The following is a 13,430-nucleotide window of genomic DNA, read 5'->3' as shown; positions in this document are numbered from 1 at the left end:
TTTTTTTATCTCAGAACTGATTCTCTCTTTAGTAGCAGTTGTATCATTTACTGAATGTAGAGTGTTGAAATCTTCAACTGTGGTTGCGTATTTGTCTATATCCCCTTTCAGTTTGATTAGTTTATATATTTCAGCTCTGTGGTTTTGGTGTATTCTCCTGGTAGATGGGTATTTTTTAACAACAATATTTTCTGTCTTTTCTGTAGTAATTTTCTTGTTGAAAAATATTTATTTGAGAGGCAGAGAGATAAAGAAGGAGAGAGAGAGATAGAGAGAGAGCCCGTTCACTGGTTCAGTTGCCTGCCATTTGGCTCAGTGCTGAGCTGAGCCAAAAGCCCGGAGATGGGAGCTCAGCTCAGGTCACCCCGTGGGGTGGGGAAACTCAGTCACTTGAGCCATCACTGCTGCCTCCTAATGTGTGCATTAGCAGGAAGCTGGAGTCAGGAACCAGAGGCAGACAGCAAACCCGGCACTCGGACGGGAGATGCAGGGACAGCTACTTGGTCAAATGTCTGCCCCTACTTTGAAAGCTACTTTATCAGATGTAGAGCCACTCCTTAATGTTTACAGGGTATATCTTTTACCATCCTTTCATTTTCAATCTAGCTATGTTATTTAAAATGTGATTTTAGTACATAGCATATTATTGGATGATTTTTTTAAAAATCCATTCCACCATCTCTGATTTTTAAATGGTACATTTAGACCATTACCTTTAAAGTGATTATTGATTCATTTTATTTACCTTCTTTCTGTATATTTCCCATTTCTGTTCCCACTGTTTCTTTTATTTAAACATTTTTAAGGATTCTGTATTTATATGTGATTTTTTTTGTTTATTTCTGAATAGCTCTCATAGTAGTTGCTTTAGAAACTTCAGTATATGTAGTAACTTGTCATAGTCTGCTGGTATGCAGTTTTACCAATTTGATTGAAGTGTAGAAACTTTACTTAACCTTTAAGTTTTCAGCCGTATTTCTTTGTGTGGTTTTTCAATCTTTCTCTCTCTTTTCTTTCTGATATTCCAATAAAATGAGTGCTAACTCTTTTGTTATTGTCTCTCCAGCCTCTCAGATTCTGTTCATCTCCTTCCATCTGTTTCTCTCTGTCCTTTGTCATCTCTACTGTGTTTTTAAGTGCGTGTATATGCATTTATTTAGCTGGAATATAAAAATTATCTCGATAAAATCTTCCAGAATTAATAGTTTGAATAGCCAAAAAACAAAAAAGTAAAAAAGCTAGCACAACCTATTCATATGGGCTCTGATGGCCTCTACAGCGGGGAGGGAGAGAGAGGTTGGTGATTTCCAGAATGGTAGAACAAGAATATGCCGTGAATATTTCATTTGTGGTATATTTGTGTTTTAGTGAAACAGTTTTATGATGTTAATAGTGGAATATTGTTATATTCTTTTGACTGTAGAAATCTGGCGCAATTATCAGAATAGCAACCAGTTGTTGCCCTTTTAATGTACTGTTTTTTGTTTCTTCCAGGGCTGGTGGACTAGGCCTTAATTTTGTTGGTGCCAATGTTGTCATATTATTTGATCCTACTTGGAATCCAGCCAATGATCTCCAAGCTATTGACAGGTAGAACACCATCAAATCTTAAAGTGACCTGCAAGTACTTTAAGTCTAACAATGCTCCTGAACTTTTTGGGTTGCCTCTGATATGACTGAGGGAAACCTTGTGAAAGCTTCTCTTCACTATCACCTCCTACTTCTGAATCCACACAGTCATTCACTTTCCATCCATCTTCAAATCCCATTAACATGACAGAAGTTACTTGGAAAGAGCAAGGCCATAATACTGCAGAAACATGGGAAAGTTTGCTGCTGGTAAATCAGAACTTTTGAGAAGCTCCTGGACATCAGAATGCAGAGATCTGTGTGATCAACCAGTCAGCAGAGGAAAACCACAATCGAAGTCCACACGAAAGAAGAGAGCAAGCTCAAGCCTGGGCTTAGCAACTGCAAAATGTGGCACTTACCAGAGAGCATCCTCCTGGGAAGCTAATCAGTGCATCAGTTCTAAAACAAAGTCCTCTCCCACGCCCTGTGTTTATAGAGGGGTTAGCCATGACACGTGTTTCTTGATTGAAGCTGAAAGAATAATTTTGCAGTTTTATTCAAAAGTGGGAATCTGTAAGAACGTTCCTAGAAGGGGTGTTGGGATTAGCAGAGCAATCCCTAAGTCAAGCTCCACATGATGCAAAAGTGAGAAGGATTAAATAGACATTGTGTTACCCACATGGAAGCCCAGGCCACCTGCTTTGTTGTCATTGTGAATGGGCAGTTAGTACTTAGAGGCATTTTAATAAAGTACTAGCATGAAGAAAAAGGGCCAAGGCAAAAAACAGACATTGAAGGAAATCAAATAATGGGATACTGGGGGGGAAAAGTATATCTAAACAAAAGCAATTCTTAGACTTTTTTTTTTTTTAAAGATTTATTTGTTTGAGAGAGCCACAGAGAGAGGGAGCGAAAGAGAGAGATCTTCCATCTGCTAGTTCACTCCCCTAAATGGCTATGACAGCCAGCACTAGGCCAGGCTGAAGCCAGGAGCCAAGACCTTCTTCCAGATCTCCCATGTCGGGTACCAGGGCCCAGGCACCTGGGCCATCTTCCACTGCTTCCCCAGGAACATTAGCAGGGAACTGGATTGAAAGTGGAGCAGCTGAGGCTCGAACCTCATATGCCCATATGTGATGCTGGCCCTGTAGGGGCTTAATCTAGCATCATAGTTGGTGGCTCTACCCGCTACTCCACAGTGCTGTCCGCCAGCCTGCATTCTTTTTATTTTTAATATTTTTTGAAAGATTTGTTTATTTATTTATTTATTTAAAAGGCAGATTTATAGACAGATAAGGGAAGAGACAGAGAGGTATTCCATCTGCTGGTTCACTTCCCAAATGGCTTCAACTGCCAGAGCTGGGCCAATCCAAAGCCAGGAACTAGGCACTTAGTCTGAGTCTCCCTTGTGGGTACAGGGGTCCAAGCACTTGTTCCATCCCCCTACTGCCTTCCCAGGCCACTAGCAGAGAGCTGGATCAGAAGTGGAGCAGCCAGGACTCAAACCTACATCCATATGGGATGCTGGCACTGCAGATGGAGGCTTAACCTACTATGCCACAGCACCGGCCCCCCCAGTCTACATTTTTAAAAGGTCCCCAATTGTGCATCAAAGGAGACTTACCAACCCACAGTATGGGAGAAAATATTTTCAGTCACATATATGACTAAACATTAATATCTGTAAAATAAAAATAATGCCTAAAACTCAACAAAAGAACGTTATAATTCAAAAAATGAGCAAAGAACTTGGATATTTTCCCAAAAAAGATCTATGAGATATACAAATGGCCAATAAATATGTCATAAATAATTAGGGAAATACAAGTCAAATTACGATGAAACACTATTTCACATACATTACAGTGACTATGATAAGTAAAAATGGCAACAAAATAAGTGTTGGTGAAGATGTGGAGAAATTGGAACATGTGTGCATTGCTAGTAGAAGTGTAAGATGATGCTGCCACCGTGGAAAATATGGTGATTCCTCACAAAATTAAACATAGAAAACAAAACCGAGAGTCTATTCTTTGCAAAGATTAAGAAAATTGACAAATCTTGAGCTGGATTGACTAGGAGAAAAGAGAAAAGACTTTAGTAACTTAAGTCAGAAATGAAAGACAGGACATTACCAATTTTCCAGAAACAAAAAGGAAAGTACTATGAATAATTACATACCAATAAATTGCATAGCCTGGATGAAATGGACAAATTCCTAGAAATATACAGTCTACGGAGACTGAAACATAAAGAAATGAAAACCTAAACAGGCCTAACACTGCTGGTTGATTGAATCAGTACTTAAAAACCCCCCAACAAAGAAAGGCCCAGGGCCACAAGACTTCACTGGTGAATCCTACCAAACATCTCAAGAACACCAATCCTCCTCAAACTCTTTCAAATAATTGAGGCGGAAAGAACACTTCCTAATTCATTCAGTGATTCCAGCATTACCCCACTACCCCATTACCAAAGTCAAAGACGCTACAAGAAAAGAAAACTACAGTCTAGTATTCTTTATAAATATTAATGCAAAAATAATAAAATTCCCAGAAACTAAATGTAGCTGCATATTGAAAGTATAATAAACCATGATATCCCAAGTAGGATTTATTCCTGGAATGCAAGCATAGTTCAACACCCTACATGTCATCTGCAAATATGGATATTTTCACTTCCTCCTTTCCAGTTTTGTGTCCTTTATTTCATTTTCCTTCCTAATTGCTCTTGCTAATACTGTCAACACTGTATTGAATAAGCGTGGTGAAAGTGGACTTCCTTGTCTTGTTCCAGGTCTGAGATGGTTTCAGCTTTTCCCCATTCAGTATGATATTGGCTGTTGGTTTTTCATAGCTTTATAAATTTGAGGTATGTTCCTTCTCCACCTAATTTGTGGAGGGTTTTTAATCATAAAGCGATGCTGAATTTTATCAAATGCTTTCTCCACATCTATTGAGATGACCATATGGTTTTTATCCTTCATTCTGTTGATGCGATTTATGACATTTATTGATTTGTGAATGTTGAATTACCCTTCCATCTCTGAGATGAATCCCAGTTAGTAGTGATGTATGATTTTTTGATGTGGTTTTGGATTCAATTTTCTAGTACTTTGTTGAGAATTTTTGCATCTATGTTCATCATGGATATAGTTCTGTAATTTTCCTGTTGAGTCTTTGTTCAGTTTTGGTACCAAAGTGATGCTGGCCTTGTAAAAAGAATTTGGCAGAGTTCCATCCTGTTCAGTATTTTCGAATAGTTTGAAGTCTTGGAGTTAGTTCCCTTTAAATGTTTTTGAAGATTTCAGTAGTAAAGTCATCAGGGTCTGGACTTTTCCTTGATGGGATACTTTTAATTACTGCTGTAATCTTGTTGCTTGTCACAGATCTGTTCAGATTTTCTGAATCTTCTTGATTTAATCTTTGCATATAGCTTTTAGTAGTTTCTTACAAAAGTGTGATCATCTCAATTGATGCAGAAAAATATTTGACAAAATCTAAGACTCATTTCTGATAAGAAAATGAACAAAGTAAAAATAGAAACTACCACGCCGGCGCCGTGGCTCAATAGGCTAATCCTCCACCTTGCGGCGCCGGCACACGGGGTTCTAGTCCCGGTCGGGGCACCGGATTCTGTCCCGGTTGCCCCTCTTCCAGGCCAGCTCTCTGCTATGGCCAGGGAGTGCAGTGGAGGATGGCCCAGGTGCTTGGGCCCTGCACCCCATGGGAGACCAGGAAAAAGCACCTGGATCCTGGCTCCTGCCATCGGATCAGCGCGGTGCGCCGGCTGCAGCGGCGGCCATTGGAGGGTGAACCAACGGCAAAAGGAAGACCTTTCTCTCTCTGTCTCTCTCTCACTGTCCACTCTGCCTGTCAAAACATAAAAAAAAAAAAAAAAAGAAACTACCTCAACATTAAGATTACTTCTTTTAAATGATTTATTTATTTATTTGAAAGGCAGAGTTATAGAGAAACAGAGATCTTCCATCCACTGGCTCATTCCCAAAATGGCACAACAACCGATATGAAGCCAGGAGCCAGGAGCTTCTTCCAGGTCTCCCATAGGGTGCATCTTCCCATGCTTTCTCAGGCTGTTGGCAAGAAGCTGGATTGGAAGTAAAGCAGTCAGGATTTGAACTTGCACCCATGTGGGATGTTGGCACCTGCTCTGCCACAGTGCCGGCCCCTGTAAAGACTTTATGGAAAACACAGCTAATCTCATACTCAGTGGTGAAAAGACTGAATTTTTCCTCTATTACCAGCAACAAGGAATGGATGTCTGGTTTTTGCCAGAAAAAGATAAATGCTGTGTGATTTCTCTAATACCTGCTCCTAGAGTCATCAGATTCATAGAGACAGAAGGTAGAGTGATTGTTGTCATTGGCTGGGAGAGTGAGGAATGCAGAGTTTGATTTAATGGGTACAGAGAAGATGAACAAGTTCTGTTTGTAGTGATGGGAGTTGAACAGAATCGTGAGTGTGCTCACAATATCCCTAAGTGGCAGGCGCTCTTGTCATCCTCGCTTTACACGTGAGAAGGCTGAGGCACAGTGAACCTCAGTTACTTGCTCAAGTTTGCAGCCCGTGAATGGCAGGGTCGGCATCTGAATCCACTCTTTGAACCAGCCTTGCTCCACTGACAGCTGTCATTTTGTTTTCATTCATCATGACAAGCTGCCAAGGAAAGTAGTCCAATGAAAATCCCAGGAAAAATCTCAATCTTTATTTGCTGTAATGTACTTTCTCATCTAGGTCATCAGGACCTATTATCTGATTTGTCCCAATATTCCCCGGAGCACAGCACACTGTGCTTCAGTACTCAGTAAAAGTTAATTGACAATAAAACTAAATGAATAGCATTCCTCCTCCCCTTCCTCTCCCTCCACCAGCTCTCTGGCAGGAGGAGCCGAGAAAGGGAATAAAGACACTCACCTATGCATTGGGTAACAGTAACAGTTCCTTGGCGCTTGTCTCTGCATGCTGGAAGGCTCATCACTTACAAGCCCCTGTTTTGTGGATCAAGAAATTGATGAAGCTTAGGTGCAAAGTTACACATGCATAAAATTTGTGTCTATAATGATTAAAAGATGTGCATTCTAACGGAAAACGCTTGTGTGCCAAACAGCTGGCTTTGCACTCATCCACAAGACATTTCCTTAGATCCATTTTTTATTTTGTTAGAGCCCAAATGCATGTGGAAGAGAAAGGCTGATGAGAACCGGTCCTCCTCCAGCAGGCCGCACGATGGGAGTGAAGACACAGCAGGTTCTGCCCACCAGTGCTGTGTCGCAGGGGCCTCCCTTCCCTTCTGGCCATGTAACATTTGCAGGACCCAAGATAACCTCTCATAAAAGTCTTCCTCTGTGAGGAGGCAGGGGAGGAGTCAGAAGGAACACCAAACATAACAACATAGGTTCAGAAATACTGTTGTCCCAAAGTGTGACATTTTCAATCAGGTAAGCAGTAGGGCCTTGCCTCTGTTCCCTAAGCAGCTGTAATTTGTACTTGGGAACAGGTGACCTCATTCAGAACATCCAATAAAGCCTGCATAAAGGAGACGCTGCAGGGCACAGACCCAGAGTTAACTGCGGGCGTGAGGCAGGCTGGAGTTGGCGTGAGCACCGTGCTGCCCATCTCAACACCTGGGGCACCAGGCAACTGAGGGAGTCAGTCGGGCCCGCCCACCAAACCTGAATCTCTGGGTGAGGATTGTAAACCTGCACTTCCACAGACTTCCCAGTGGACTGACTACACTCTCCTAAGATTGTTTAAAGCTTTAAACAGCTTTATTATAGTTGGCATACATAAGTTAGATGTATTTAACATGCTTTTAGCAATTGAAAAGTTTTCAGATATGTGTACACCTGCGAATCCATCACCAGAATCAAGATGATGAGTGCATCCATCACCCCGAAAGTTTTCCTGTACCCCCTTGTAACCGGTCCCTCCCGCCCTTCCTCATCCCCCATCTCCTAGCAACCATTGATCTTTTTTCTGTCACTGGATTAGTTTACATTTGGGGGAGTTCTATAGAAATGAAATCATTTGGAAACAATCCATTCATGAGCTTAAGACTGCCATTGAAAGGAAAACTTTAATTTAGGGAAAATTTTTAGACAGTGGGAGGTGATGTTTGTAACAGAATTGAAGTTATTATCTATATTTTTTCTATAATACATTTCTCCTTAATAACTAGTCTTTTAGATGAATTCCTGTTTTTGTATTATTAAATAAAATCATGTATCTAAACATAAAATGTTTCTTTTTGGATTAAATAAAATTTTAATAATGTTCCATTGCTAAGTCCAAAAGCTCCCTTTTGAGCTCAAAGCTATTGTACTTGATTTTTGTTTGTTTCTAATCTTTTGCAGAGCGTATAGAATTGGACAATGCAGAGATGTTAAAGTGCTCAGGCTGATATCCTTGGGGACTGTGGAAGAGATCATGTACTTACGGCAGCTGTACAAGCAGGTACATACATTCCCCTTTTTCTAATTAAGAAGTAAATCTTTATTTTCAAACATTAGGAAGAATTTTGTGTAAAATAAAAATAAAAATAAAAATTACTATATAATAGAAGATTTAATAAGATTATAAAATAGCCTCCTCAATACACTCCTGTGAAACAGATGAATTCTTGAGTTCATGGAATTTTACAACTGGAAGTTTCTTAGAGCAGTAATTTATACACTTGAATATATACACATGAATCATCTAGGGTTCTTGTTAAAATACAGATTCACATTTAATAGGTCCAAGGTTGATCCCAAGATTCTGCATGTTATTTACTCATTCATTTTTTTCATGTATTTATTTATGTGTTTTTCTTACTTAGAGAGAGATGGATGCAGAGGGAGCTGGTTCATTCCCTAGATGCTGCAATGGCCGTGACTGGGCCAGGCTGACACTGGGAGCTAGGAACGGAATCCACATCTGCCAGAAAGCTGGAGTCTGGCCAGAGCTGAGGCTTGAACTCATGCACTGCAGTTTGGAATACAGGCATCTTAGCCAGCATCTTAACTCTCAGACTGAACAATCCTCCAACCCCGTCAAGAGTCTACCTTTTTATCTAGCTCCTGGAGTGTCAATACTATCAGTGTGCAGAACACAACTTGAGTAGTGGGGTCACACCTCCCCACGCTGTATGCCACAAATGGTCCCAGGTGCACTGAAACATTGAACCAGCAGCTCCCAGAGCAGTAGTAGTACTTAAACTTGCATCCAGCCTTGGGTACTGTCCTCTGTTTACTCCAGGTAGATGTTCATAGGTTACTATTTTTCTAGGTGCCGTGACATGAAGAAACTTGGGAGCCCTGACTTAAGAGATACTATACATAACAGAACTGGGACCCAGAATTGCTCCAGTTAAATGAAATTATAGGAATAGAACTAACATACACTAATTGCTATGCTGGGTCTTTCTGTCTTCATCTTAAACTGCCTTAACTCTTTAATGTGCCTAGGATATCAGTTACTGCTCCATTTGTCCTCTGAATAAACAACATTTACTAGTTTATAACTGCTCACTTGAGAAGATCTGGAATGAGGTTCAAGTTTAATTGTAAATGTTAAATTTGAATTGCTCCCTATATATTCAGTTGGCATCTATTTAAGAGCAAACATCTGCCACATGTGGTGGTAGTTAACCTAAGAATGATCCAATCTTAAATTTATGCTGTTTTCTTCATCCTAAAAATAGAATTATACACAGCAGCTTTGGGGTTTTATTTTTAATGGCATTTAGCTCCATAAGAAACCATTCATCTTTTTATTCTTTGGTATAGCACAACTATTTGAAAATTATTTTCTAACCCATTTAAACAATACTGTCTTAGATTTGTCACCACTGACAGTCTCTCCTCAATCATGTAGTCATTTTTCTCAACCCATTACTATATACATTGCCTTTTTACCTATCATCTGACCCATTTAATGAGATAAAATGGCCTGTTATGTATTATATAGTAATATATAATAGAAAGGCTTCAGAAGATAAAGTAATTTAAGTTTTCAGAACTTTTTATGATACAAATAAAAATAAGATGGCAATCATATAAAGAAAATATATTAAATATGGAATTTGAACCAAGGGACATATAGAGCACACGTTCTAGCCCCCAAGTGTTCCTCAGATCTTTTGTGGGGAAAAAAAAAGTCAAAAAATGCTATTTCCTAAACCCTGCACCCTGTGAATGGCAGTTTGTGTGAATAAGTGGTTTCTGCAAATGTAAGGATTTTTAAATGAGAGGGATTAAGAAGCAGAGAAAAATGTGACACAGCCAGGAGAGAGGGCAGTGTAACCATAAGGCAGACACTGGAGTGATGTGGCCACATACTAAGGAATGCTGGCAGCTAGCAGAAGCTAGCAGAGGCCAGGAATGGGTTCTTCCCTGGAGTCTCCAGAGGAGCTTGGCTCTTTCAGTGCCTGGATTTCAAGTCTGTGATACCAGTTTCAAACTGCAGGCATCCAGAACTGTGAAAGAATAAATTTCTGTTACTATAAGTCATCAACTTTATGTAATGTTAATAGGAACCATGGGAAAATTATACAGGCACTCAAAAAATTAATGTCAGAGAAAATGAAATTAATAGAAGAGAATAAAAGAAATTGTTAGAGAAATATAAGGAATATCTTCAAAGGCTGAGACAGGTTTTAGGATTCAAGAAACAGGAATAGACTACTAGGAAAAGAATCCACTAGAGATTCAGAAAGTGAAAATCTTCAGAGATAGTAGCAGAGGAACGCTTCATCTAAAAGAAAAAGCCAAACAGTTCTTCTAGATTCCAGAGCACAGAGAGAAAGGACAAATCACATGTGAGAGAAATTAGGAGAAATGGAGGCTGGATCTGGAAGTTCCAATATCAGTCTTCTGCTAAAGAAGGGAACAAAAGAAAGAGAAACCCTAAGATAAATGACATGTGAAAAATAGAACACATAAGGACCCACCAGGTGCTAAACATAGTTACATCCTGTAAGTCCTGAATCACCCGCGCCACGGTAGTTGTCAGGTGGTGATTTCTGTTTCTTCCTTCTTTTTAGGTACGTGGGCATTCTGCCCTTCCACTCACAGGAGGTTTCCGTTTGTATAATCCAGTCTGTGTTAACTATCAGTACTTACTTTGGTTTCAGATTGTCCAGTTGGCTTGGGGGGGAGCCCCTTCAGCATAGCTTGTGTGTCATTCTGACCTGCCTCCAACATTCTTTTCACACTTCTTTACGGAGGTAGGCTGAGGAATGGTCCCCCAAAAATGTTCACATCCTAGTTTCCTGAACCACCTGGATTACCCCAGTGGGCCAGCGTAATCAGAAGGCGGTGAGACTAGGGTCAGAAAACGCAGACGTGCAGCAGATGCGAAGGCGGAAGCAGAGTGCAGAGAAAGATAGGAAGATGCACATTGTTGGCCTTGAAGATGGTGGAAGAGCCTTGAGCTTCTTGATGTGATGAGCACTCCTCCTTTTCCGTATCTTGTCTATTGTTGTGATGGAATCCAAGTATCTTGTGGCCTTGTGTGGGTTTTTCTTAAGCTAGAAGCTAGGCTACATTTTCTAGTTACTGATTTTTCCCTATTCTCTTGAACTATAACAGGATTTTTTAATAGCCTACAGATGAAAGCACTTGGTTTTCACTTTGAAGCCACCTTGGAAAGATTAGTTTAAGTACAAAATAATATGCTTTCTTTAAATAAACTTCAAAGGAAACTTATAAGAACTCAAATTAAAACTTACAAATTACCTTAGAGATTATAGTTATTCCTACAGTCTGACAATATAGTGTTTAAGGTAGAGGTGGTGGCAAGCATAAAGGTTACTGGGCCGTCATTTGTATCATTTGCTGTTGAGGGTCTGTGTGCCCAGGACCAGAGCCCATCTCTCTGGGAGGTCGATGCGGAACTGATCAGTTTCTCTGTTGATCCCTGACTTCTTCAAACTGAGGTCCCATGTGTGTTGATTTCAGAGGAGCATCCTAGAGGTGAGAAGTTGTTAAGAGTGTAAATTGCGCATTCAGCCAAACCCAGGGACAAAGTCTAGAAACAGAACCCGTCTTGGCTGGCAGCAGTAGGCAGGTCACTGAATTTTTCTAAACTTAAGGGTTTTTTAAAATTTCTAAAATGGAAAATTCCAGTTTCCTTATTTCTAAAATGGAGATAGTATCTTACAGGGTTGTAGGATTAAATGAGAGAATACAAATAAAATGCTGCAGTGTAGCAAATATTCAAATGGCAGCTAAAATTAATAAAAATTTTAGTTGCCTGGGGTTACTTACTACAGGGCAAATCAGCTCTGATGGTAATCACACAGTAATTATCGCTTCTTACTAATCCCCTCGGCAGCAACCCATCAGCTTTCCACGGTATACTTTTTTTGTTTCTTCCTAAAAGTCTAAAAGTGTGCACGGGGTTAACCAGATTATGTTTCAGTCTTACACATTTGCATTGTGTTTAGTCCAATAGCCACAAAATGGAGAGTGCACTTTCATGCTGACCCCTTAAACGATGTCTGTCCTTTCAGGGCCCTGTGTCCATGTTCTTTCTGCTCTCAATTTGTTTCAGTGACACAGTGTTGCTGTGTGAATGATAAGGGCTTTCCTGGTAGGTGACAGCATAATCATTTCACAATAAATTGGACACCAACATGTTTGTCAACTTTAGTGATATAGCAATTATTTTTGCCAGTTTTAGTAGATCCTATGGTAATAAGAGTTTTTAAGAAAATGTATATCAGAATGCATGCTTTTATTTATTAAATGCTTATGTCAGACAGATTGTGCCATAGAGATGTAATCTTGACTCAGTTGTTAGAAAACAGATAAAGTAGGAAATGTAAGATCTCTGCTTCAGGGAGGCTAGCCAGATTATTGTTTGACCACAGTGCAACGTCTGCCAGGGAAATTAAAACAAAATTTCCTCCCTTAGGAGATTCTGCCTGCTCTCGCTAATGCTGTGTACATACAGGGAATGCCGGGAATTCTGACGTATTGTTGGAGAAAACACTTCAAAAATATCTTGTGTTTTTTTCTGTCTTAGCAACTTCACTGTGTGGTAGTTGGAAGTGAAAATGCCAAGCGATACTTTGAAGCAGTCCAAGGATCAAAAGAGCATCAAGGAGAGCTTTTCGGGATCTGTAACCTCTTCAAGCTGAGATCCCAAGGGTCCTGTCTCACGAGGGACATCCTGGAGGTGTGAAACTGTTCCCTGACCTTTTGGGTAATATTGTAAATACACTTTTCTCCCGCAGGGAGCTTGAAATAATTGCTGGTACCTTTTCAGAGAAATGTTTGGTTTCTTTATCAAAAACGTATATGTTTAGAATGTCTACTTTTAGAGAAACAGGAAATGAACTAAGGTTTTCCCATACATAGGATAAATAACGACATACACAAACACAAATGGAGAACACCAGATCATGTCATTTTCACAGCCACTTTCAGACTGGCAAAGAGAAGTTTATTATTTTTGAAAACAGCTGGTGAAGTCAGGAACTAAAAAAAGGAGATTTTCCTAAATAAACAAAACCATAAACTGTGTTTTGATTAGAAGTTACCAAAGACTCCCCGAGATGCACTCTCACATCTCATAGAGTTTTTTGTTTTCTGTTCCCAATAAACATTCCACATCGACTTCAGGCTCCATCTGTACTCATCCTCAGCATACAGGTGTTTCTTATTCTTCAGACAAGCTGTGATGTCCTTTATAAAAAGTCTTCAAGTTCCCGAAAGCACGAGAATACTGAGCATATTAACCTGTTTCCTCACTGGTTTTAGGATCAGTGTTATAAAGTATTGAGATGTCATCTTTTTCCACCTCATCATATACATAGATGAGGAGACTGCATCACAGAGAACTTCAGGGTATTCC

At 39.9% G+C, this 13,430-nt stretch overlaps 1 protein-coding gene across 1 annotated transcript in view; it reads left to right on the top strand.

The window, feature by feature from the left end:
* Positions 1 to 13,430, top strand: part of ERCC6L2 (ERCC excision repair 6 like 2) — a 121,274-nt gene that overhangs the window by 62,964 nt on the left and 44,880 nt on the right. Inside the window, exons 12-14 of the mRNA XM_008257721.4 lie at positions 1,495 to 1,590; positions 7,946 to 8,045; positions 12,600 to 12,752. Coding sequence (XP_008255943.2) covers positions 1,495 to 1,590; positions 7,946 to 8,045; positions 12,600 to 12,752 — 349 coding nt within the window. The remainder of the gene's footprint in view (positions 1 to 1,494; positions 1,591 to 7,945; positions 8,046 to 12,599; positions 12,753 to 13,430) is intronic.

The sequence above is a fragment of the Oryctolagus cuniculus genome, chromosome 1 (genome assembly GCF_964237555.1).
Source record: "Oryctolagus cuniculus chromosome 1, mOryCun1.1, whole genome shotgun sequence".
Lineage (NCBI taxonomy): Eukaryota > Metazoa > Chordata > Mammalia > Lagomorpha > Leporidae > Oryctolagus > Oryctolagus cuniculus.
This window is presented reverse-complemented; position numbering and strand designations above follow the sequence as displayed.